The sequence below is a fragment of the Pygocentrus nattereri genome, chromosome 2 (genome assembly GCF_015220715.1).
Source record: "Pygocentrus nattereri isolate fPygNat1 chromosome 2, fPygNat1.pri, whole genome shotgun sequence".
In the NCBI taxonomy this organism is placed as follows: Eukaryota; Metazoa; Chordata; class Actinopteri; order Characiformes; family Serrasalmidae; genus Pygocentrus; species Pygocentrus nattereri.
The window spans coordinates 21,317,488-21,345,091 of record NC_051212.1 but is presented as its reverse complement, the minus strand read 5'-3'; the positions used below and the strand labels follow the sequence as shown (position 1 = coordinate 21,345,091).

The window sequence follows — 27,604 nt, the reverse complement described above, 5'->3', positions numbered from 1 at the left end:
TTGATTATGCTAGTTAATGGGGGACAATCGTGCAGGCAGGACTACAGTTACTATACATTTCTGTATACTATACAGTTTTGGACACATGATACAATATGCAGCTAAAAATTGCAAGAGCGTAGGTATGAACCTGCATGTAAAGAACCCTGTAAAACAGGCATCCGTGGTTGTTAGTGGTGATAAGATGTTTTACAGCACTGCTAATGCTTCTTGATAAGGTGTATAGATGGGAGCAGAGGACAAATGGAGGGTGCGTAGCCCTAAATGAGCTTTATTCATTGTTGTAGAGGAATTGATGGTCAATAAGTCTCTGGGTGCGGCCCTTACGTAGTGCTTGTGTGCATATATGCATGCGTTTAAATGCGTTTAAAGGGTTTTTGATACCCATATGACATAATGATCGTTGATATGTATGTGTGGGGGTAGAGAAGAGATACTCTTGGAAAAACGGCTTGAAATGTGTATGTGAGCAGGGGGGTGGCGTTAGGATTAAAGAGGAGGCCAGCTGTACTGGGGGGGGGTTGGGTGAGGTTTATATTGGCCAAACACGACAGACTGTAGCTGCTACTATTTAGCAAAGGCTGGTTACTCCTCCCTACGTCACTGTGTACAGGTTTTTAAGAGGCAGCCGAAGCTCCTCGCATCACATCACTGTTTATCTAGAACCCCCGTCTGCTGAGGCGCTGCCTTCTGAATTTCACACCTGACGCGAGGCAGCTGTTTGGATGTTTTCTTCGCGAGCGAAGCTGGTGGTCTAAACAGGGGGGATGAGTCCACTGTGGATTTTTTTCTCTGTCTATCGTTGTTTACCTTCTTGAGTGATTTCAGTCGGAGATATTGACTCCGTGTGTATTTGTAAAAGAGAGAAGGCTCCACACGGACTCTCAAACATTCCTATTGGAATATCTGAAAAGTCACATTGACTGCTGTTATTGACTGCTCCTTGCCAAAATCATAGAAAGCTGCTATTTCGTACTTCGATCGATATCGTGCTCTTTTCGTTCCCCTGAGGTTCTGTGAAGCGCCTGGTTTCCTGTTTGTTTTTAATCCGTCGCGCACGCGATGCTGTTGTGCTCACCTCAGAATTTTTCACACAAGACGAAACGCTAGACACTTTTTGCTGTCGTTTAAAGAAAGACGGTTGAGAAAACCATTCACTCTTTGTCCTACCGGCTCCACAGAGGTGTCAGACAGAGGTGTACTTTCTCGTTTGTGTCCAAACGGTGCCTTCAGGCAGCAGAGCAGCCGCACAGCTCAAGTCTTACAGCGAGTGAACGACTCAACCTGCAAAAATGACGGATGGACCGAGACAAAGAGGCAGCGTGGCGACGGCAGGTAGCGGGGATGGAGCTGCGGGGGCTGCGAAACCTGCCGGAGAGTCTGTGGCACTGAAGAAGGAGATCGGTCTGGTCAGTGCCTGCGGGATCATAGTGGGTGAGTGCTGAGTTATTCTTTAAATTGAGCTTAAAGGGGGTGATATGGTGCAGTCTGGTGCATAGACGTGCTGCCATTCAGTCATGTGGTCAATGTGCTGTCAGCACAAGATCTAGAGTCACACTAATAAGACTTGTATAGTGCTGCATAATGTAATGCATAATAATAATGTTGCTCTGCCTGTCATCTATAATACCACACGAGTCGTTTATTATAGGAATCTTATAGAAGCTCTGCATCTCCTTTTCATAAAGTGCCTATCAGAAGGCTGCTTTCTTCCTCGTTCACAGACCGCAGTCTTACTAGTCAGCTGACTGATGAGGGCAAAGTTCTAAGCCAGAATGGGTTAGAAGTGGCCTCTGTTGTGTCTTACCCAGAACTTTTCCTCACGGTTTGTTCTCACACACAAATTGTGGTATAAGTATGTAAATCTCAAGGCTGCTCTCATTCTCTTCTTTTATCTATCTATGTCATGCACTCACAGCAGTCAGTGCCACTCAGCTGACTGCTGAAGGTAGATTTCTAAACCAGAAGGGGTTAAAGGTGGTCCTGTTGAACACTTTTCCTCAAGGTGTGTTCTTCCCCAAAGGGACAGACAGATAAGCACTCGCTTTGCTGCAGCAGAGTAACTGTATTGCAGAGGCCCATCGACTGTTTTGTTTGGGTTGATTAAGCTGCTTGATGAAGCAGAATAGTGCAGCCAGGACAACTGAGTTCAACTCAGGCTGATAGGTTGTCTGTATTTTAAACAGCATTTGACACAGACAACTGTATGTCAACAAGGCAGCTTTTGTTTTGAACTGATCAGAGGCCAGTTTTAGTGTAGATTGTGTAGTGGCTTGCATTTGTGTTTGCATGAGGAGAATCAGCATAAGAGTGGCACTTTTTCTCACAGGATTGTGAGAGCCAGGTGAGAGTGACCTTGAGGAGAAGCATGGCTGGGAGGTTTCTATGGCAACGGAACAGTCTGAATACATTCAAAGGGATCTCAAGGGGGAGATCGTTCACAGTAGATAGGATGACGTTTGTAGAACTTGCCCTTTTAACGTTCTGATCTGATCCGTTCAGATTGGTAGGCTCTTTGTTACTGCTCCAGCTCATGTTTAGGCCTTTAGTAGTAAAATCTGTGGAAATTTCTACGAAGCACAGATTTAATTTTGAAGAACTCATTCATGATGCAAAGAACCCTTTAGTCATGCGACGGGTTCTTTGAGTGTTCATGGTTCTATCTCGAAGCATTTTCTTTACTAAAGAACCCAACCATTTTTAAGTGTGCAGACATAATCCATGTCCAGGAAACCGGCCCTAAGGATCTTTATATGGGTCCACTCTTCAGCTCCTCACTCTCATAATGGTTAAACATATGTATGCATTTTATAGAGATTGCTCAGAATTAAACAGGAAGAAAAGCTGGCACAAAAATTGCATGACGTAATAATATTCATTTGAAATCAAGTGCAATAACAGCCCATCTGAAATAAGCTTGAAAAACATTACAGTCCCTACAACATCTAATTAACAGTCAGATGAACTACCTTCTGGCTTTGGCCTGGTTGCTCTTCCACACACTTCTCACGTGAATATAATTATCAGCTGACTGTCGAATTGTGTCTCGCAGATGCCCACCGGTCAGGCTTTGTTCTGTGCCTGCTTCACTGAATTTCTCAGAAAGCATTAGAACCACTTTCAGGTATCGCTTCCGTGCACAGAATCTTTAGTCAGCTGACAATGACCCCTAACCCAGATAATTCCTTAATATTAATAGAGCATTAGGTCTAACTGGCTTTGCTCCAAATGGGTCTAGTTGCAGCTTGTAGGTTCTGGCTGTAGGTCAGCAGTGCACAGTACATTGTAGCATTCACCGCTGTTAGAGGAGACACTGCTCTCGCGCAAGTCGTTGTGCTTTATTTTCCAGCTGTTGACGGTCATAGCTGCACCCTATATAAGTGAAGATTTTTTTCCTGTCGAACAACTTGGTCTCTACCCAGCTCACATTTCTCTCTCTCTCTCTCTCTCTCTCTATCTCTCTCTCTCTCTCTCTCTCTCTCTCTCTCTCTCTCTCTCTCTCTCTCTCTCTCTCTCTCTCTAAACAGATTCCATATCAAAATGAACCAAGAACAATAAATGCTGCAGAACACATAACATAAAACTATCATGCAGTAATACTTCTTGAACTTGCTAAAATATTGTTTGAATATTTAAAAATGAGCCAAAGCTAATAAATCACAGTGTTTCTTTACAGTGTACTATGAGCACCTTGACCAATCACAGTTCCAAATGATGGAACAATGCAGGCTATTCTTTAACCGAGTCACTTTGTTGTGTCACTAATAGGTTCTTAATGTTGCAAGGCATACATAAGACATACAGCCTTGTTCAGTCATCTCCAGCTGAGTGGTAGTGGTGCGGTTTCAGCTGGCTCATGCAAATTCCAATATTCTCACTTTCTAAAATGCTAAAAGAGTAGGAAAGCAGTACCTAATTAAGATGATGGAATGAAGAGGACTAACTAACGGGAGTGGGAAAGAGGGTCTAAGCTCATGCATTCTTCACCTTTGCTATACTTGGAACCGATTAGACTCAAACTCAGGTGAGGGGTGCTGGATTACCTGCTGGTCTACTTGGACTACATCCAAAAAGTTGGTGTACATTAGCTGCCCACTAGCTATGACGGTCTGGGCTGTGAAAGTAATTGATGGCTAATCTTTTGGTTAGGTTTTAGGCCCAAGTCACTACCATTCATCAAACGCCCAATTACCTGATTGGAGATTAATCAGCGCTCACTTCAAAGTGCAGTAGCTCTGAATACAAATCAGAAGGTTGTTGATTTGTCACAAAAAAGATGAAAGTGCTGCATGAATAACCATCCTCATTGTTCCTCAGAACTAAGCAGCACCTCAATATAGTTGTGACGCCTGTCTTTGTAACACAGGCATGGAAGCAGAAATGAAAGCTGCTTGTTCAAAAGAAACTGAAAAAGCACAATCTCTAATTTTTACTCAGCGGAAGAGACTTTTTGGGAACATATTGTTTATTGTAGGATGCAGGCTCAATGGCTATTGTTAGTGTATAATATTAATAGTGTTCAATACGGCTACTGTATACAGGATATGTTCTGTTTGTGTGTAAAATCCTTTCTATAGAAAGCACAAAGAGCCGTGTGTTAACTCAAGATGCAAGTTCAAGTTTCTATACTACAAATATACAAGGAATAATAGGGCCGTATGCACGTACTGTTCTCCTGCAGTGCGGCGTGGCCACAACCTACTTCTGCTTCCTGTTGTCATGTTAAAAGTAATGACATTAGTCAAAGCACTGACCAGCACAGCCTGTTATCACACTCAACAAAATTCACCATATATTCTTCCCTATTTACAGTAAAATAAACCCATATATAAATACTACTGATTGGCCATGATTTAGACAGGAAAGCTCATGTACGCTTCAAGGCTGGTGATCAAACAGGCTGACCGATAAACAGTGCAGGAGATTATAGAGCAACAGAGCAGAATCAATAGGGGGTTGGAGGGGATTAGCAGCAGGCAGCCTGTTGGGGAGATTTATTAGTACAAGATAATATAATTGAGATGGTGGAATCACAGAGAAATTTTATAGCCTCTGAATGTACAGCATGGCTGATACAAACAGCTGGCAAATCACAGATAAAATAAAGTTGACACGCTGACATACTACATTGATTCTCTTCAAGGAAGCAAAAGCAGGTTTAATGGACCTGTGCACTGTGAACTCTGCCAACAAAAATGCTTAATGCTTAAAATAAACTTTTTTTTTTTTCCAAAAAACATTCAGAACTTGTTCTACATTTTATAAATCATATATATGCTGTGTAGCATATGGGTAGCTATGTACACGGAGCATTGATAGGTCAATAAAATAAGTTAGGCAAGTCCTTAAGGTTCTCTTTATTTAGATTAGTGCCAAAAGTAAATAGTCCAGTAACATCGGTGCCTGTAGTGACAAAGCTGCTGATGCTGGATTGTACAGGTCTCACACACACACAAAGAGGAAACGAGGAGAAGTATTGGGGACAGGAAGCACTCATGCTCGGGTGTTCCGCTGGAGTCAGCAATGCATGGGTCCACTTTGTGTTGGAATTGCACATGAGCTGTAGTCTGAAAGGAATTCTGGGCAAAACTGGCCATAACCAGAATGTTGGTCTGCTTTGAAGTCAATTAGCACTGGGCCGCTGTGTTTCTAGGAATTAAAACCAGCGAACTAGCTGGAACCAGATCTTGCTTAAGCAAGCCACTATATAATTCCACAATGCTATGGATCATACAAAGTTGTGTATTTTCTACTTTGGTGGCATGCTCCATGCAACAGTTTCACCAGTTTTGGATCCTACCATAAGAAAAGGGGATTAAAGTGGAAATGAATATGGATGATTGGTACCCAGTTGTCTCACCACTAATGATTCACTCATGATTCACTGTTGATACGTTTGAATCAGTTTGCATATTGCTAAAACTTACTTACTTGCTAACACAAATTTGCATGTTTAAGAAGGATGAACAGAAGGGAATATTCATGCAATATATCCATTAAATGAGTAGGTATAAATTGCCATCATATCAGTCCTGATCTTTTTACTAGTCATGAGGAATGTGATACAGCCCATGTGTGACCTTTGGTCTAGTTATCCATGTAAGCCTTGTGCCTGCAGGAGCTGTTGCCCAACTAGGCCTCAGCTTTGCAGATTTATTTAGTTTTGTTTTCTTTTTAATACTAGAGATTAAGATCTCAGCCCGGGAAGCTGACCTAAAGATTAAGATCAGAGGAAAAAACGCTGTTAATGTTAAGCATCCAACAGAGTGACAGTAAAGGCGTCCTAGGATGAAGGTCAAATTATCCTTTTCATGTGCGCCAGTTATTTTTCTTTTCCTCTTTTGTTCTTGGAGCCTGTTCTCAATAGGCATGAACATCTGATGGGTATGGAGGGTGTCAGGAGTATTATTCAGGTTAAAACACATGTGTGCATGCATGCATGTAGCACCATATTCACACGCTATTCATTCACAGGCCATGTTTTGTGTAAAGCTCTCCCTCTCTCTCTGTCACACCCACACACTTGGCCCAGCTGAACTCATTCACCTCACTCTGTCTCCCCATCCTCATTTCTGACTCAGCAAATTACTCTTTCTGTCTGCTGGCCTTGTGCTTCCCCGCTCTCACCCTATCCGTCTCTCTCTGTCGCTCTCTCTCTCGCCCTCTCTGGCTCTCTCGTTCTCTCTCTCTCTCTCTCTCTCTCGGTCTCTCTCTCTCTCTCTCTCTCTCTCCTCTATCTCTTTGACATGCTTATTTCCTTTTGAATCACACAGCCAGGTCTCTGCCTTTCTCTACCTTGCTGGTCTTTTTATTTCTCCCCATTTGTCTCTGTCAAGGGTTTCTCACAGATATTAATGTCCTGTCTCTTTGCACTGAATTGGCCCCCTTAGCTTTCTGTTTCCTCAGTGCCAAATCGAGAATGGCTTTATTTTCTGATATGATCCTATTAGTTCCCGAATTCAGTTACTGTGTGAGATCATGCATTTTAGGGCCCACATTGCAGTTTCTAGGGTGGTCACAATTAATCGACTGAACTCACTGATTTAAAGCTTTGCTATGTAAGTTCTGGAGATTTGAAGACATCTCTGGTGGAAATGTGTAATTACATTCAATGTATAGTAAGACATTTTGTAATGTTGGTTGTGCCATGGACCTCTTCCCTGATGGGATGAATATGATGATTTTGAGCACATTAAAAGAGTATTAAAAAATAACTTAAAAGAATGTGTCTTCTGAGGATGTGAGTTATCCACTCCTATCATTATTGTCAGTATAATATTGATTTTGCACTTGAGACCTAAACATCCAGACAGACTTCTTTTTGAACCTGGGCTTGCGACATTAATGAGTAAAGCCATATGACACGGTCCGAAAGACTCCTGCAAAATCCAGCCTGACACCTCTGACTTTTAAATGATTAATTCAGGCTTTATAGCATGACTCGCACCAGCACACACAGAACATATTTCAGAGTGTTTTTTGCTCCTGACTTAAAACGCATAAATAGTGTGCCTTGTACTGATTTTGATGGCAATTTCCATTTGATTTCATATTAAGAAACAGAGCCTGATGGGCACACCAATCTTCACGTGCAACGTTATGAAATTTGCATGATTTTTTTCATCTTTTTTTTCTTCTTATCTTCTTATCTTTTTCCTTATTGTTCATTAAAGCCCATTTTTTATTGTTTTATTGTTGTTTTCAATTCTATTTATTTGATCGGTTATCAAAGTAATCCTACAGAAGTTGATTAGTAATAAGTTTTATAGTGAGAGCCATAGTAGCTTCTCTTCCCTGTTCAAACCTTTGATGGATTTGCTGAGTGAGTGTTATTACTTTGCCCTTTGACTGCTACGTGTGTTACACCCTTATCTGAATTTGAAATGATTGCCTGTTAGACACACAGGACGCTTTGAAGCTCAAGCCCTGAATGTTTTTTTTTTTTCCAATTTCACTGTCATGGTCAGTGGTTCTTATGAAATATCTCAGCTATCTTCCCTTACTTCCTCTAGTCCAGCAAAACATTCTTCAAATGTGTTAATCAACCATGTCAGTAGAACACAGCACAGTGTTATCAAAAAGCTTAAATACCCCAAATAAATCATAAGTATGTCAAAAGTTTAGTGTTCCACTTCATTAACCCTTATCTGTCTGGCTCTTTTTGTCCCAGGTAACATCATTGGCTCAGGCATTTTTGTCAGCCCTAAAGGTGTGCTGGAGAACGCCAGCTCTGTAGGCCTAGCACTCATTGTCTGGATCATCACAGGTGTCATCACAGCCATCGGAGCGCTTTGCTACGCTGAACTGGGCGTCACCATTCCCAAGTCTGGTGGCGACTATTCTTATGTCAAGGATATCTTCGGAGGACTCGCAGGGTGAGAGTTTTTAAATGGGAAAAATATTGTGTAAACCACAATAGTTATCATGCTTCAGTGAACCAAGACAAAGCATTTCTCATTATTTGGGTTTTATATCACTGACTTATCATTAGTTGACTTTATGAGTGATGCAAACACACAGGAAACCATTGTGTCAGCTGTGGATTTTCCTGGGCCTACATTTCAAGCTACATCTTGAATGGGATGTCTTTCATGAGTAATTGAAAACACTAGCAATTAAAGATAGCGGTATTCATTAATATGTAATTATTAATAGTAATTCTTTGTTAATTTAAGCGTTCTTTGAACAGTCACTAATACAGAAGTCCTTTTATTATAATGTTTTGGATCTCATTGCATTAGCTTGATGAAGATGTAATGTCCCAAAGCTCAACGGTATAAGGAATTGCAGACATTAAGCTAACAAAGTTATCAAAGCGGAGTGTAGACAAAATAAGCTTCTCCCAGAGCAAATGCAAAATGAATGGAAAGTGGCTGCTGTGTTTCCCCTGCTGTTTCCAACCTTCCACACAGCTAAATCCCACTCAACCAGACCTCATACAGTCCTTGTGTTAAATGAGAAAACTCCCTCACCCTTTACTGCCCTAACACTAACCCTGTTAGTGCAAGTGTGTCCAAATCAGTTGTTAGCTAATAAGCCCATGCGTGATAGCTGCTGGACTGCACTAAGAAGACATTTTCTAATACTAATACACAACTTATGATAGGCTTATGCATTACTTACATACCATTGAGTATCAGTGATGGATTTAAATTGAAACAAAGAAGTGAATATAAGCTTTAATTCAGAAGTATTTAAATATATTTTGGTGGAACCATACAGAAATGACATGCCCTTTCATATGCCTCCAATTCATGCCTCAATTAAACATAAATAAAATACATTTTTTGTGTATGGTAGGAAATATTTTGCCGTCAGTCTTCTTGAAGTCTGTGACTCATACCCATTAGCAGATATTATGTATCTGTTGTTGTAATGCTTCTGTTGTGAAGTCTCGTGATGGCATTTTCAGTTCTTCCTTGTTTCGTAGGTTCTTCACTCATGTCTGTCTTGAGTAAGTAAAATATGTTGATTGAGTGAAACTCGGCCACTCAAGAACAATCTACTTTTTGACCCAGAAAAAATTCCGTAACTGCTTTAGTGAAATGGGTCAAGGTGGAGTGTCATGTTTTTAGGTATTTGGTTGGATGTGAACAATTATAGTGTTTTATATACTTTCAGTTCAGTCAAAAAAAAAAAAAAAAGCTATAAGGTGAGCCAATTTCACTGGTTTCCATGCCAAAATCTTTCACAGATGATGTTGTTTACTTTGGATCTGTTCCCTTTTTCTTGACTCTTTCTTATTTTACCACTCTGGTACATTTTCATCTCTTCTGACATAAGACATTGTCCCAGATATCTACAAGCTATTTGTGTACTTTTGCAACAAACTGTAAACTGGCCTTTTTGTTCTTAAGAATATTCAGTAGGTTGTTATAGTGGTGAACTCTGAGATCATGCTTCTTAATTGTGGTTTTGACTTATCCAAACCTGCATCCTGGATGGCCTTCTTAATCTGTTCAGTATTTTTTCTTCATTATTGAAAATATAATTTGAACGTTTCTTGCTGTGGTCTTCTACAATCTGCCAGCCTGTTTGCTATTGCAGTGCCTACTAGTGCATTTATGATGTACCAAACCAATTTGATTTCAATGCAGCTAATGTTTTGACTATGGCTGTGATTTCAGCCTCATAGTGGCTGGCTTACCTTGCAATTAAACTTTTAAGGTCCTCATATAGATCAACAACAGCATTGCAGTAGCAGATGCAAATACTTTATCTAGAATCAGCTAGAATCAGTGATCTTTTATTCCTAATGTAAGTGCCTTTGACTTCACCCTTTAAATGGGTAGTGCCCCTCGGTGGGTCCGCAGTTTTATTACACACTTCTATAATTTAAGAACAGCTCAGCCGGTTTGAATTGAAGTCCCTGTACCACATAGTAAGCTTTGCATGTAATGAGCCTGGGTAAAAACTGATAGTCTGCTTATGTCACAGTTGTTGTTTCACTTCAGAACTAGTATGCCAGAGCATTATATCAGTGTGATCACGTTTGTGTATGTGTATTTTTTATTTTTTTTACAGGTTCCTAAGGTTGTGGATTGCTGTGCTGGTGATCTACCCCACTAACCAGGCAGTCATTGCTCTGACCTTCTCTAATTATGTCCTGCAGCCCCTCTTCCCCACCTGCTTTCCCCCGGAGAATGGCCTACGTCTGCTTGCAGGCCTCTGTCTATGTAAGTCCTGCTGTATACTGATGGGGGGTTTTCACTTATAGCTCAGTGGAACAAGAAGAGAAATTCTGTGAAAAGTCTGGATTCTAAGCTTCCAGTCAATACCACACCTGTAGTTGTAAGTAGAAAAGAATATATTTTATTTTGATGCAAGAAAAAAACTATTCTTTATTCCTGACATTGGAACAAACAAAAATGTCAGAGTTGTTGACTCGACCCTGTGGTAATAGAATATGAATGGAATTTTTGCGTAATGAACTAGGTAATGAAGTCTGTAAATATATAATTACATTTGAGTAATGTAGCAAAAACAGTAATACATTTTGACCTCTAAAGGCAAAGAATATGCAGCATGCACAAAAAGTCCTGAAAAGCCCCATAAGAACACTTAAGACATTTCAGACACATTTTAGGACCTGTTCCCATTCCTTGTCCTCCCTCCACCAACTCACCACAAAAGAAACAACAGTTTATATGTACATGCTTTATTTCCTCATCTGTTTGTGATTTTCTTGTTGTTCATACCAGAACATATTCAGTCATGGTGCTTGCGCAGCTTTTTCTTGTAAAGGCGCTGGGTTGCTATAGCAACTCACCTTGTGTAGATGGTGGTCCCGTACTAATAGTGCTAACCCAGAAACAGATTTTTACAAGTGGTTCACTTGTAAAATAAGGACATGCAAGAGGTCATTGACACTTGATCAGTGTTACTACTCTGCAAATGCAGCCTGGTTGCACTGGCTAAGCAAGTCTGTGGGCTGTGATTGTTTTATACTGATCAGAAAATGTCTCAGTACTTATCCAGGATCAGCTGTACACTGTTTATATAATCAGACTGATCATTATACAAAAGTCAGAAAGCAGGAGTTATTCAGTTATTTGCTTCTTTAATAATTAGGTCCCTACAACTAAATAGTGAAATATTTAATATTGAAAGTAGTGTTACTGATTCCATGAAGCAATTTCTGACATGTGCACTGAGTGTTGCTTGCATGTAGGCCAGTAGATAGATCTGAAGCTGAAGCAAGCAATGTAAAGATTGGTGGTGTGAGATTATTTCACGTTTGAGACAAACAGTTGTAAAAATGCTCACTGCAAAATCTCTAATGGAAGTTTAGATTGGAGGCTTGAGAGTAAGGATTCCAATAAGTCCTATTTTAATTAAGCATTTAAAGAAGACCCATGCCAGTAAGCACAATAAAAATGCAACACAGGCAGGTGGAGATGGATAGATGTGTGAAGGACAGAAGATGGATGAGTGGATTGCCCTGTGGGTCATCACCCAGCCTAGAGCATAGCCTTTAGACAAACCTCACACTAATGTTACAAATACTACAGGGTGTGTGTAGACAGATCTGACAGAGACAGAGAAAAGGGGTGAGAGAGAGAGAGTGCGAGAGACAGAAAAATAGAGAGAGAGGCACTGGATAGAGTTATCATTGCTGTCATAGTCTCAAACCACATCCAAAATGTCCTTACTTTTGTTAAGTACATAATTAACCTGTGCATTACTGTAACAAGATTTTGTTCCAAGTAATTTGGGAGAAATCATGAAATCCTAAATTGGCCCTTGCCATGAAAAAACAACTTTAGCTTGCTCTTTTGAAATAAGAGTTGTAAACTCTTATATGTATATGTAAACATTGTTAAAACTTCAAAACCATTCTCTACCCAGTCCAGGCGATCTATATGTGGAATCTATGCTGCAAAAACAGCACATTTTGAATTCATTGTTTCTGTGATGTCATAAGTCATATATGTCATTTATGTCATTTACATATAACCACCTACTCAGCCAACATCACTTGTATCTCTGCCCATTCATATTGAAATTATATGGAGTATTATAGCTCTGAGTGCTTTTGAATGAGGTGCAGTACAAGACAGCAAATCAGAACAGAGCTCATTTACCTTTATCAGTCATAAAGGCATGCTAACAAAAACAAACTGTTTAATCATAATGGACACAGAGAGGCTGGAAAATGGTCATATAAAATGAATTATGGCCAAAATGAACATGGGCCCCTTAACACAATGTAAAAAGCAAATGTCATTTTAAAACCAAATACAAAATGACAAAAAATATTTTTTATATGACAGCAGTGATATATTTGCTGGTATTCACAGGTTTGTGCTGTTATCTTAGCTTAACTTTAACATCCCCAGTTCAGGAACCAGAATATTTTATGATATCAGAGACTGACGCATGACTTAGTTTATCTTTGTACATATTCAGATGATAAGCATGTTTGTTTTGGGGGTTTTTTTCCAAGCATACCTTGAAGTTGTTTGAATTAGGCAGCCTCTAAGACACTGCTCTGTGTGTTCTGTATGTTTGGGGAATGTTCCTCTGTCCTGGTTTTAGCTGTTGAGCTCTGGGCCTTTGGGTGGTAGGGGTTGAAGTGGGCCATCCCTGCCTCTGCCTCTGCTCTACTTCTGCTGTTTCTCTGTGATTGACTAAGGCACTCAAGACTCACTGTGTTTAGACTTGTTCTGTTGGCCAGATCAAGTAGATGTCAAGCAGCCAAAGCTGATTGGAGGAGGTCTCTTAATTTTTTCATCTTTGTTTTGGTTTACTCAAGAGAAAGACAGGAAGTAAAGGAAAGGCTACAGAGGAGATGCTGTTTAATCATTGACTTAGCTTCTGTATTTCACTTTTTCTTGACACACCAATTGTGTGTTTGCTTCTGTCATATTTAAACATCCTCCAAAAACGCTGACCGAGTGAAAGAAAACTAGGAGAATAACATCTTTGCCTGTTTTGACAGATGTGTATTTCTCTATGTCTCTGCTTATGCTCAATTGTTTTTGCCAGCTTGTGTTTTTTTAACCTGGTGGTGTGTGCATAAATCTATTTTGCTACTTGTGATACATGCAGATGGTGTGTGTTGTCCATGAGACGAGATGGATGTAAATGCCAGTCTCCATTACGTGTGTGTATTTGTGCCTTCCCCCAAGTAATGTGTGGGGTGCTTAGATTACCTCACTGCTTCTCCTTCCATCTGATGGTGTGGTGCAATGTCCTTGTTTTTCTTTTTGTGCAGAGTACAGTTTCAATAACATGTCAAAGCTCCTCCCTCTAAGACATGCAGTTCATTACCCAGAGTCCTTGTCTTTTTATCTGAAAACATGACTTCAGAAGACTTTTGTCCACACTGCACCCTGTAAGCTAGAGTTCTTCTCACATGTAAACAAGTCCTGTTTTAAAGATAATTAATTACAATTTATATTTAATATTATAACCCCTGTCAACACTTGCACAGTATAGTATAGTCTTAAAACTCAGCTTGGAAGCCTGCATGGATTCTACTTATACATACACCAATCAGCCATAACATTAAAACAACCTCCTTGTTTCTGTACTCTTTGTCCATTTTATCATCTCCATTTACCATATAGGGACACTTTGTAGTTCTACTATTACAAACTGTAGTCCATTTGTTTCTCTTTATACTTTGTAACCCCCTTTTAACCCATTCTTCAATGGTCAGGGCTCCCACAGGACCAACAATATTACAGGTATTATTTGGGTGGTGGATCATTCTCAGCAATGTAGTGACACTGACGTGGTGGTGTCTTGTTAGTGTGTGTCCCCTCACTGTCAGTGTGTAAGTGTTAGTGTGTGTAGAATGGACTAGAATGGACAGTGAGGGGACACAGTGCTGTGTCTGATCCACTCGTACCAGGGCTGCGCACACTAACAAGTCACCATCACGTCAGAGACAGTAGCCCATCTGATGCTGCACAGTTTTTTTTTTTTTTTTTTTTTTGTTTTTTTTTTTGGTCATCCTCTAGTCCTTCATCAGTGGTCACAGGACACTGCCAACAGGACACACTTTAACCCCTAGCAGCCACAGTTATTGCTAGCTATAACAAATTATGGGGTATTTTGATACAGATTATTTCTCACATTTAGTTTGTTGAAACAACCAGATAAACTCTGCTGAATGTGCAGTATTTGTCTTTAAAAGTAGAAAGAGATATTTCATTATGATTTGAATCTGATGTAAAAGTACTTGTGTATAGCATTGTTTTTGTCCTTTGTTGAAATAGGAGGTTGGAATGGAAAGCTTGAATTCAGAGTGTAGATCAAATGTAAATGAAAGTCTATACACAGGTAATGGTATGGTAAACAAAAAAGGCAAAATCCTCACTAAGTGCTGAATATGTGTAAAAGGTGGTGTTTTTAGATGGGGATTTAGCAATATGTGTGCACATGTTCAACTGAACCTGTGATCAGAGCTATCTAGGAGCTTTCCAGAAGTTCAGGGGTTGAAGTACACTAATGTTCTAAGAATTAGCTGAAAGAAAAGGTTGCCATGACACTTCATTTTATGATCCACAACTGCACTTTAGTCATGTGTCTGTAGTACTGTGTGTGTGTGTGTGTGTGTGTGTGTGTGTGTGTGTGTGTGTGTGTGTTAGAGCCTCAAAAGCTATCTGTCATTTTCTAACTCGTCTAATCCTATTTGACCTGTTTTACTAGACTCCCAAGACTGTGCAGCTAAATCAGGAGGATAAATAGGATATTTATTTATTCATTTATCATTTAGAATTAGAATTTCTTCCACTCCCTGAGCTAGATGGTCAGAGAATATGTATGCATGCATAGATAAATAGACAGTATTTATATGGAAGATGTTTTTGTCATTTTTGTTCTTCTGTATGTGATTATATGAACAGACAGGATCTGATCCACTTTTAAATGCTTTATAAATCACAAGACCTCAGTATCCCTCATAAAGGGTACACCACCACAGGAGTGAGTGGGTGCATGTTTGTTTCCTTAAAAACAATCATGGACATTTCTAGGAATAACACTGGCCAGATCCCAGGATCTTAATAAATTTGGCAATTTCAGTGATTCTGACTCGCTAATTTACACATTTTACTACAGATTCATTAACCACAAAGCCTCATTCCTGGACAAGATTAAAGTCTACTCTTTCACTTATCTGTAATGCCAGTGGTGATTAAGCAAAAGACTTAAGATTAATCTCAGTCTGAGAAACAGGCACATAGTATGTAAGTGTGTGTTGTGTAAGGATTGCTCATGATTTTCAGTTAATGTTTCAGCTTGGCTTGTGCCGACAGAGGAGAGTATCATGATTAACTGATAGATTCCATTCATCGTGTTTGGCAATATAGCTGGATGATTTAAAATCAGAAAACAAATCATTTGCAGCTTTAAGACGTGCAAATGTAATCATATTTGTCTTGCAATCTTTGGTGGTCTTGCTTGTTAAACAGATAAAGATGTGCTGAAGCCTTCCAAGCAAAGAATGGCTTTCCACATGAAACACAAATGAGGGCTTAAATGATTTTGATGTGGTCCAAGCCTATAATTGTTATTAAAAGCTAAATAATAATATATAGACTACACTAACAGTGAAAACTACAATAGCAGAATCCTGTAGACTTCACTGTAAACACTAGCCACTTTATTACTTTAACAAGAGCTGACATCGCACAATTTATTAAACCTAGAGCAAAATCTAACTAATCAAACCATACTAAGAACAAAGTTAGTTCAGACGTTTCCAACCAGAAACTCAAGCATGTTCATTTTCTCAGCAGTTTAAACAGGCTGTTGTGTGGTTCACCACCTAACCTGTCATGTTGAGATGGTTTATTGAAGAAAGAGACCACAGAAAGGAGCCACCTCTCTGTTTATTGGAAAGTGGCTCTTACTTGACTGTCACCACATGACTTTGGGGTGATAGTATATTGCACACGATCTCATCAGCCCAGTTCCAGAGTATAATGTTCCTTTATTGTTTAACACTAATTCTGTCTTTTTGCCAAAAGGTTGGATCTTGTTAAGAATATTTGACATATCTATCTAATATCAATTGTTCATTTGCTCATAATTCATTTTCTCCTAAATGCAGCCAATGTGCCATATCTACAGATAAAAGACCATAGAATATATATTGCACTACAGAACAATGAAGAGGTATCAGTGTGATACAGCTTAATAATCATATGTATGAGCTTGTATGTAAGCATGTATATTAATGTCCTCATGATCTCTCTCTTTTAGTGTTGCTGACGTGGGTGAACTGTGCCAGCGTGCGTTGGGCCACCCGTGTGCAAGATATGTTCACAGGAGGGAAACTGCTGGCTCTCATCCTCATCATCATCATGGGCATTGTGCAGATCTGCAAGGGTATGAGCCATCTGCCTGCATGAGTCTGTGTATGAGAGAGAGTGAGAATGAGAGAAGAGAGCGAGCGAATATAACAGGCTGTCCATCTGGGACTGTGTGTGCTCGAATCTGTCTTCAGTCCACTCTGTACTTTTACCTCACTAATCTGAAAGTGTGCTAATAGACTGAAAATATGTCAACATTAACTGCAATTGCAAGTCTATTTAGGCTGACCCTGCTGCACTGAATTGAATGGACTAGAGAGGCATATTTAATTTCAGTTCATACTTGTTATTAGCTTTCCCTATTGTTTGAAGAGAAGCCATTGGGTTCAAAACCACTAGTGAAGGAAAGCTTTAATAATGCTGTTTTTACAGCATGAGCGTCACTGGGGATTAGATAGGATCACGGTACAGAGGAGGTGTTATTGGAGGTGTTATTCCACGGACTGTTCTGATATGGCCACAGCCACAGCTATTATCAAATGCTGAAAGCAGAAAGAAAACAGGACTAATGTGTGCTTGCCACCATCTATGTGTGACCGTCTTGTTGGTCAGTCATGTGTGTGGACAGACTAATAGAGAAGGACAGAGGGAAAGGATAGTTCAAAGAGGGCACAGAGATATGACCCACAGACCTTTTTGACCATATTAGTGGAATAAAATTGCACTGGAAAAATGTATTGATTCACCAGTCATAACACTCTATTTAGTATTTAGTCATTTTAGTGTGTGTGTATGTGGATGCCTGAATATCAAACTTAATTAAGCTTTTTGGACTTTCCATTCCAAAATGGGCTTTAATATTGAGTTGAACCCCCCTTAATGGCTATAACACTCTTCACTCTTCTGGGAAGACTGTACACAAAATTTTGGAGTGAGTCTGTGGGAATTTGTACCCATTCAGTCAAATGAGCATTTGTGAGGTCAGCCACTGATTTTGGACAAGAAGACCTGGATCACAATAACCATTCTAATTCATCCCAGAGGTGTTCAGTGAGGTCAGGGCTTTGTGCAGACCACTGGAGTTCCTCCACACCAAACTCGTGTCTTAATGGACCTCGCTTTGTGCACTGGGTCACAGTTTTACTGGAAGGGACCTTACCTAAACATTTGTAACAAAGTTGGAAGCATATAATAGTCTGAAATGTCTTTGTATGCTGTAGCATTAACAGTGCCCTTCACTAGAGCTGAGCCCAAACCTTGAACAGTAGTCCCAGAACATTTTCCCTCCTCCACCAAACTTTACTCTTAGTAATATGCATTGTGGCAGGTAGTGTTCTCTTGGCATCCACAAAACCCAGATTTCATTCTTCTGACTTGGTGTAGATCTAGCAGGGTAGAAATGTCATGAACTAACAGAAAAAGATGGCATCCTATGGCACTGCCAGGTTTAAAGTCACTAAGCTCTTCAGTATGACTCATTTTACTGTCATTGTTTGTCTATTGAGATTATTTGGCTATGTGCTTAAATTTAAACACCTAAACCCAACAAGTAGGAAGGATGTCCATATACTTTTGTCCATATAGTGTAGAAGCAGTCCTAGAAATACTAAATGTTAGCCTGTTAAACACCTATTATTTTATGTAGAAAATATTGATCTTTCTCAATAATAAGTTTACTTTATAATCTGTTTTGTAATATTTCTTTTGCGATTTTTCTCTCCCGCTCTTTTTCTCTACAGGTGAGTATTACTGGTTGGAGCCAGCTAATGCCTTTGAGCCTTTTCAGGACTATGATGTTGGTCTGATAGCCCTAGCATTTCTGCAAGGTTCTTTCGCTTATGGAGGTTGGAACTTCCTTAACTATGTAACAGAAGAGCTGGTGGATCCATATGTGTAAGCCTTCTAATTCTGCTCAGTCTGATTTTCACACAGCATATAGCATGCCATGCAATAATCTCAGTCATAGCCAGTAGCTAATCTTAGCTTGATGTTAGTAATCCACTATGTTCTGTGGTGCATGTACATTTCTTTGAATACTCTTTGTGGGGGCAGTGGGAGACAAATTAACCTCCTAACCCAGTTTTCTGGATAAAACCAGACAGAAAAAAAAATTAGTCATTAGTAATATATTGAGAATATATAATGTGTTGCTTGGCAAGCAAAATAAATCTCTTCCAAGCCATATTGGTTCTTAGTGTCTTTTCTCCCATAAAATTGGTCAGAAATTCAGGTTATTCAGGTAATAATAATTCATAATAATTTGGTTCAACAGTTACAAGAAAATGATTGCTAGAGGAATAAACCTTCAGAGGAGCCATGACAACTAATCTTCTCCATCTATTTCTCTCTCTCTCTCTATGCAGAAATCTGCCTCGTGCTATCTTCATCTCCATACCCCTGGTGACGTTTGTCTATGTTTTTGCTAATATTGCCTACGTCACTGCCATGAGCCCTCAGGAGCTGCTGGCCTCCAATGCTGTTGCTGTGGTGAGTATCCTCTTGATTGGACAGGATTAAACTATCCACCAATTACAGAAGACATGGGAACAACTGAGCATCAGACAGAACACATTTAAACTAATGCTTTTGGCTTTGGAATGAATTGATTTCTGTGAATATATTAGTGGTTATTGCTGAGAAATTTTGTTTTGTTTAGAATATTTTGTGACATATCTAACTAAGTATCAATTGTTCATTTTCACAATTGATACTTGTACTGACTCCCAAATGTAGCCAATATGTCATACTTACATACAGGGACCTCAGAATGTCCACAGGTTAAGATGGATTTCATAGAACAAAATATATTCAACAGGCCTCCTTCACTTCCTTCTGCTCCACCCTCTCTCCCTGTGTATCCCTCTTTCTCTTGTTCACCACTCTTTTGCTCTCTCCCAGACGTTTGGTGAGAAGCTGTTGGGAGTGATGTCATGGATCATGCCCATCTCGGTGGCCCTGTCCACCTTTGGGGGAGTCAACGGCTCCCTATTCACTTCTTCCCGGTCAGTCTCTCCATCCATTCATCCATTTATCCATGCATAGTTTTTTTTTTTTTCCAAATGCAAACTGGCCTTCGCCTTGGGCCCATTGTCTTTGTACTGTTTCAGCCAAGTTATATTCTCCCTTTCTTTTTATATGTTGTCGTTCTATTCAGCATCATTGTCTATCACTCCCAAGCCATGACTGGTCACTTCAGATATGTCGTATTGTGCCTTTTATATGTTGTAATAGAGTAGTACTGTTTCTGCTTGCTTCTCCAAGTCTCTGTCTCTGTTCCTCTCTTCATTATTTTCTCTTTCACTCAGTTCCCTTGATGTCCTGATGTCTCCTTTTGAATATAAGAACATACAATTACCTCATTCTTCTCTTTTCTCTTTCTCCATCTGCCAGGTTGTTCTTTGCTGGTGCCAGAGAAGGCCATCTCCCCAGGCTGCTGGCTATGATCCATGTGAGGCGCTGCACACCTATTCCAGCCCTACTCTTCACTGTGAGTGTCTTCATACCCATTCGTATTCATACAAATTATAGGCATCTTTATATATAAGAATTTTTTAAAGCCTAACACTAAAATTAACCCCAATGACCAAATAGAAATCCCTTTCTTTGTTTTCCCTTTCAGTGTATCTCAACTCTTCTGATGCTGTGCACTAGTGACATGTACACACTTATCAACTATGTGGGTTTCATCAACTACCTCTTCTACGGTGTCACTGTAGCTGGGCAGATTGTGCTGCGCATCAAACAGCCAGACATGCACCGACCAATTAAAGTAAGTGCAAAGAAAGAATAATGACCCTCATTAGCAAAACATGCAGACTTTCCATTAGCAAAACATGCAGACTTTCCATTAGCAAAACATGCAGACTTTCCATTAGCATGCTTTAGGCTACTGTTATTCATTCCCAGTCATGATTCAGCTAATCAACTAATTATTAAGCCAATTGAATCGGGCCTGTCTCGCAAAGCTAGTTCAACATAGAAACTGTTCCTAAGTTTCAGCTTCACAAAACCTAACAACACAATGAGAGTTAACAAGTTTCTCAGCTAACTCAGCTTAGATACTCTGTTATTAATCTCAATGTGTTTATGATGAACAGCTAATGAGCCAAACACAAGGAGGAGTTGAGCATCATTAAAAAAATTAGAAAGGAATAAAAAATAAAAAAACGCTATCTCTACAATAATAGTGCCTAATGGCATAGTAATTGCTTTATATTTTTATTTTCTATATAGTACAATTTGCCTTCCCTACAATAAAAAAAAAACAATGTTCTTCATGTGATCAACACCACAAACATCACAATGAAAAAAGTAACTGGAGGGGTACACGTCCATCATCCCTTATTAGTTAGGAGCTTGCCTTGATTGGTTCAAGAGCTGTTCATGATCTGAAATCCTGAAATTAGCAGGTTAGGCATGCAGCACAGGTACCATGCCAGTCTATCCTGGTAAAAAGTGATCCATCATGAGATAAGCATCCCTAGCCATAAATCCTGCCTTGTGAGACAGACCCCTGGTGTGTTAGTGCAGTGAAAACAATACAATGCAGTTTATTGTGCCTCCAGGAGCTGAGCTTCTGACCAGTTGTCCTTAAGAGCTGATATAGCAATTACATAGAGATGAATATGAAACTAAGGAGCTGAATGCCAGATATGTCATCAATGATACACTCATAGGCAATGTTCCCTTTATCTTGAATTAGAGCTTTTTATGTCCTACTGTGATTCTTATCATTATATAAAAGATGCATGTGCCTTCCTATATTTTTTGATGCATTGTGATAGTTTCCAAGGAAGCTCATTCAGAGGGCAACTTGCAATTCAGCTGTTGTCAGAATAACAGTAAAACATTGTGTGACATATTTCTGTTTACACAATTTCAAAGTGTTCAAAATGGTAGTTTTGACAGACAAAAATCAATGGATTTTTTAGATTAAGTTCTTTACAAAAGCAATATTCAGCAAAAATTCAGTTATGAATAGAGGAGTTTAGTATAAACCGCAGATATTTGCCTTGCCTTGGCCTTAATGGGTTAAACTGTAATTGCCTGTAAGTGGGTACACATTTAATTTCATCAGCTCTCAAAACAAGACAGCTTACATATTACTTTCATAATTGGTTGATAAAAGCTGAATAATGAACCTCCAGTTTAGTGTGTTAACTACAGGATGAGATACTGCATATTGCATAACACTGACTTTTTTTGTGATCTCAGATCAGTCTGGTGTGGCCGGTGATCTATCTGCTTTTCTGGGCCTTCCTGCTGATTTTCTCTCTCTACTCTGAGCCTGTGGTGTGTGGCATTGGCCTGGCCATCATGCTCACTGGTGTGCCTGTCTACTTCTTGGGTGTCTACTGGGATAACAAGCCTCAGTGCTTCAACACGTTTGTGGGTAAGTACAACAAAGATTACAGTTCCTTGCTGCTCTGTGACAATGTTATGGTAATAATAATAAATGCAGATTGCTGATATTAAGAGTAATATCTAGCTCTGTCACCCTGTCCTTCCTTTGATTAATCCTTGTTTCTAGTAGCCACGTGGCGTAGACACCAGCATCCACACACACACACACACACACACACACACACACACACACACACGCCTACCTACACGCACGCACACCATTTAAACCACTTATCACCAGCATCAACCACTTCAAGACAATAATTTTAATTTACTAGGCCGCACTCCACACTCTAATCTAGCTTGTTTTAGATGTCAGAAGCATTTATTCTGTCATGCTAACAGTATAAGGTGGGTAGAATCTAAAGTATATTACTTGTATATTGCATGTATGCATTCCTTTGTATTGTGTCTGAGACAGCGTTCTAGGAATTTGCTTTCTTTTCTTTCATTTAAAAATAGCCACATTTGTGGCATTTAGAATTTGTGTTAATAAGAATAAATTAGAAGGCAGTATTAGGCATTAAGATTCTACTCCCTGTGTAATGTTGCTGTTTATTATGACAGTAGAGAGTCGATAATTCCATTGTTTTCGAAGGAGCAGCAATACAAATTTCCACCATGGGTAAAAGCAGAAACTTTTTCTGTCAACTCTAATGCTTTAATGAACTGGATGTTGATTTTTGAAAACTAAGCAAAATCATAATGGCTAACCCCTGCCTCCTAATGTACCTCGTATCATTAGTCATTTTTAGTGCCATGTAAATACATCGTAAAGGGGTTGGTTTACTGACACATATAAAACATTGTTTTCCTCTGTAGAAAAAAAATAGTATTCTGAATTTTCTCTTCACCATTTTCCCTGCAGATAAGATCACGTGCCTGGGTCAGAAATTCTGTGTGGTTGTGTACCCAGCAGAGGAGGAGAAAAACGAGGACTGCTGTGGAGAGGAGATGGAAATGAAGACGGAGACAGCTCCCCTCTCAGGAGCAGATGAGGGGGAGACGTCAAAATCCGCTGATTACTGAACACAAACACAAAATGTGCATACACATAAACATGATGCAGGGTGCCAGTCTGACACATACTCTACTGGAAAACATGGGTGAAAACTCATGAATCACACACTACTAGTACACCTTTCTGATTTGCACATCAGCTGGTGTTTAAGGAGGGATGGTATTGGAAGATAGAGCCAGAGGTCAGAGGAGAGAGCGAATAAGAATTAACCTTGATGCTAAAAGCTGAAAAAAGCAAAGCATTGAATGTACTTGATTGTAACATATATATTTTTTTTTCAACTGGAATGAATTATATTACACCTGCACAATTTTGTCTTTCAGCTGACTTACATTTGGTAGTATTTGTGTTATTGTAATATATTTTACATGGAACGGATTTACACCTTGATTCACGTAAATTCAATGCATCTCTTCAGTGTCATGTAGCAGTCCTTTATGTATAACTGCCTGTCTGCATTGGTCTCTATGTAAAGGCATTCAGCTCTATTCCTTGGTACTGCCTCCACTTCCAATGGAGTTACAACTTTAGATTCTCTGATGGGATAAGAACTCCAGAATGTGCGTACAGCTATTGTCAAATTAGATCAGTGTTATTAATTGTGGTTTCAACTATAACATCGTAATCACATCATTTACTTTCCATTCTATTGTTGTAACTCTGATCCCCCAAACCCAGCTGAGATTACACCTCTACTCTGAACTATAGCTCTTCAGCCACATGGATAAACACATAGATAAACACTGCCACATTTAAATCCACCCACACTGCTTAGAGCAGTATTACTCCTTCTTATGAAACCATTTTCATTGTTTTTTTTGTTTTTTTTTGCTGTTGTTTAGTTTGAATATGCCAAAGTATTTGGATTTTGAAATCTCATTTGAGATCATTAAGATCATTCAGCTACAGCAGTACACTAAGAACCATTTCTGATTTTGATTCCAAAGCATTTCTGTTTTTATCTCTTTTCCTTAATTGTCATAGCCTAATTGTTTATTTTTTGTCATGTTCTGTCATTATTATTATTATTTTGTGTCATTTTCAGTCTCTGTCAGTTGTTTTTATCTGGATGATAACTCTGGGATTTCCTTTGTAAGGCAGAGGTAGGATATATAAAGGTATATATATATATTTAAGAACCAAGTTTTGTTGTCTAGAGTAGTTTTCTACCAGAAACTTTCTCTGGTGTGAGTACAGTTCTAGCTCTTTACATTGCCTTAATTATAACACATGACAGCCTGTGCTTAAGCATTCTAATGATCAGTGTCATTATCACTATTGAACAATTATTTTGTTTTGTTTTGTTTTGTTTTTTCCTTGATATTTTTAAAGATAAAAGATCTTTATGAAAATCCAAAAAAGCTTTGAAAGTGTTGACTGGTGACATTCGTCTGCATTTCTTTTATTCACAAACCCTGAAATCACACATCTACAAACTAAATACTCACATACATATGATCAGTTGTAGATAGTTAAGTTATTTTAGTAAATTGAAAGCCCTAAAACTGATGAAAGTTGAGAAAAATGTCTATTTTTATTTCTAGTGGTCAGCTCAAATAAGCTGTTGGTTACGTAAACATATTTTTTATTGAAAAGCAACAAAAAGGAGTAATGTAGTGCTATTTTTGGTCTTTACATGTGATTGTGGAACAGATGCATATAAAGCAATAGTGGCATTATAAATGTGTGCTTGATCTAAAGATATGTATTTGCAGTCAGATAAATAATTTCATATTAATAGTCGTGTATTAATACTCTGATATTATATAGATGTATTATAGATGTTAATGTGGGTGCAATAACTAACTTTATTTGACTGACCAGGCCAGGCCTCATCTTCACCTTCTATCTCATACATACTGTGATCATACACATGCTGTATTCATGTTAATTCTCAGATTAATATCTAGAAAATATACAGGTGTAGATGTAAATATGGGTGCAATATCTGACTTTAACTGAGCAAGCTCAGCTGCTGATTTACCTTCTATATCATGCATACTGCATCAGACACGTGCTCTATAGCTCTATACTGCCAGTGTTCAATAAAAACTCACTTTTGTCATAGCTGACTCCTTTAAGATGGTCCATATTTGCAACTATTATCCACCAAAGAGTAGACAAAAACAAAGAGTAGACTGAAAAAAGTGATGTATTAAATTTACTTGGTCCACATTTATATATAATTGTCTCATAAAATTGTGTTGATGTATGAAATGTTGTTTACGTTAAAATGATGGATACATTGGAATCAGTTCAATTCAGTGCAGCACTTTTTTCACTGTAGAACAACCTCAAAGCTACTTTTGTTATCTACAGGTTTTGAAACAGCTGTGTGGACCTCCTGCACATAATGCAGAGGATTTTATTGACTGGCCAAAATACTACATAGTATAGATCATATTTTACTACTGGAGCCCTCAGTTCATGTACTACAGGTGTGAAAGAAATTAACACGAGTTACAGTTTTCACATAGTCATTTTCTGATATTCAGCACTCCATATGACAAAATCAATGGAGATAGAAGGGATCAGAGGCTGCTGTGTGGCTTTTTGTGGTCACAGGGTCTTTGTGTTTGATGACACATGATTTGTCAATGTGCCTATGTATTGATGTCACACTATATTGATGAAAACATGACACTGCGTGCCAATTGTTGCTGTATTTGTTTTCCACTCACAATGGATAAATGTAGTGAACATATATAGGTGCTATAAAAAGCAACAGAATGTATAGATTCCATTAATATTCATTCATTTCAGAACACTTAGTAGTGGATTTGGACATGAGCTTCATCCGGATCAAATCAGGATGAAAGAGAAACCTTTCCTTAATACATATACTGACTTTTAGATTATATTCCCATTCAAATCAGTAGGAATCCCACCACTACTGTTATGAACTATTACATGAGTGAACTAAAGTGTTATAAATACAGGTTAAACATGTACTTTTCAGTGGAGAAGAACTGGTTGCATTTCGAAAATGTTTGATCAAAAAAAGTGCAAAACAGGTTTTTGCTTTAGTTTAACCCAACTAACAATTTTCTTATGAATTATTTCATTTTTATGTGTTATTATGAACAGGAGACTCTAAATTACAGTGATGGGCTTTATCTGTGTGTAGAAAACTAGAATACCAGCTCAAATTTAGTGTACAGAATGTAGGAGCCCTACACTAATGCTGCAATTCCATTCAACACAAACTGCCCATGTAGGTCTATTCTGTAGAGTCATGCACACTTTCGAGAGGACACTTTGAACACCATGCTAAATATTGGCACAATCCACAAGACCATGATGTTTTCATTGTATATGACTGTACCCACCATCAGCAACAGGTGATTGATGTTAGTGATATTCTGAATGTCTACCACATTAAATGTATGGAAGTCTCTTATGTTTATGTTATGTAGGCTTTTGTATATGGCAGTATTACTCAAGTTCATATAATAATCCCACAAACATTATACCTGGGTGACCTGTTTCTACTGAAGTTATTTTTTCTGGTTTCTTATGGGTTTTGTACTCTTCTCAACTGTATATAATGAGAGATGAATAAACCTATATAATGAAGCAAGAAAGACAATTGTCTACATCTGTAAAGGCCAAAACAGTTTGTTGTGAATTGGTGCCCCCTCTAGAAAAAAAAGAGATTTGCCAATCATACGTTATGATCTAATAACACTGTGTGCTGTATAATTGAAAAATACAAGGAATTTACAAAGGAAATCAACGTGCTTCAGAAAAGCTTTCAACTGTATTGATGTTAAACTGTGCAATGTGGAGTTTTATATATGTATATATCGCTGCTGTCAGAACCAAAACCTTGTATCTCCATTTTTGTCATTTTTCAGTTTTTGGCATTATCTAAAAATGTCTGATGCTCTTTACATTGTGTGTGAATTTCAATGGACCAAAAGAAACGTCCCAAAATGACCAGCCATTGCCATTGAGAAGCACAAAGACCCAAACAAGAATCATTCTACAGAAGATATTCTTTAGAAACTCTGTACCAAGCAGTCACAGCTGACTTGACAACTCTTCATGATAAATATGTATTTTCTACAGGTTTGGTTAGTGTCCAAGACATACACTGAAGTGAATTAAATCATTGGTAGTCATTGTTTCATTGATTTTTGTACTAAAATTTAAATTTTGTATATATTAAAGCTTACTTACAGTCAGGGAAACAAGCCCTTAATAAGACAACAGTAGCCCAAGAGTAGAAGTTGAATGCATTTATGTCTCAAGTCTAACTCGGTGTTGTATATTAGGATGTACAATGCAAAAGTTGAAGAATTCAACACTGTTTATTGTTTAAATTGAGAGATGTTACTCCATCCATTTATACTTTGCTGTATATATATATATGTTTTAATACTTTTGTGTACTGTTAATTGATACTCAATAA

At 38.7% G+C, this 27,604-nt stretch overlaps 1 protein-coding gene across 1 annotated transcript; it reads left to right on the top strand.

Annotated features, from left to right (window-relative positions):
* The first annotated feature begins 578 nt into the window (after nt 1–578).
* On the top strand, nt 579–26,770 carry slc7a8a (solute carrier family 7 member 8a). The gene is made up of 11 exons (XM_017718744.2): nt 579–1,434; nt 8,171–8,375; nt 10,525–10,676; nt 16,717–16,842; nt 18,506–18,659; nt 19,130–19,253; nt 19,665–19,768; nt 20,157–20,253; nt 20,386–20,535; nt 21,981–22,158; nt 23,038–26,770. The coding sequence occupies exons 1-11, from the start codon at nt 1,293–1,295 to the stop codon at nt 23,196–23,198; spliced, it is 1,593 nt and encodes a 530-aa protein (XP_017574233.1). The 5' UTR covers nt 579–1,292; the 3' UTR covers nt 23,199–26,770.
* The last annotated feature ends 834 nt before the right edge of the window (nt 26,771–27,604 follow it).

Excerpts from the sequence above, each read along its gene's own strand:
- slc7a8a (XM_017718744.2), top strand. The coding sequence starts at position 1,293 with ATGACGGATGGACCGAGACAAAGAGGCAGCGTGGCGACGGCAGGTAGC. Across the intron at positions 16,843-18,505 it reads CATTGTGCAGATCTGCAAGG|GTGAGTATTACTGGTTGGAG; the intron begins GTATGAGCCATC and ends TTTTCTCTACAG. Across the intron at positions 19,769-20,156 it reads TCCCTATTCACTTCTTCCCG|GTTGTTCTTTGCTGGTGCCA; the intron begins GTCAGTCTCTCC and ends TCCATCTGCCAG.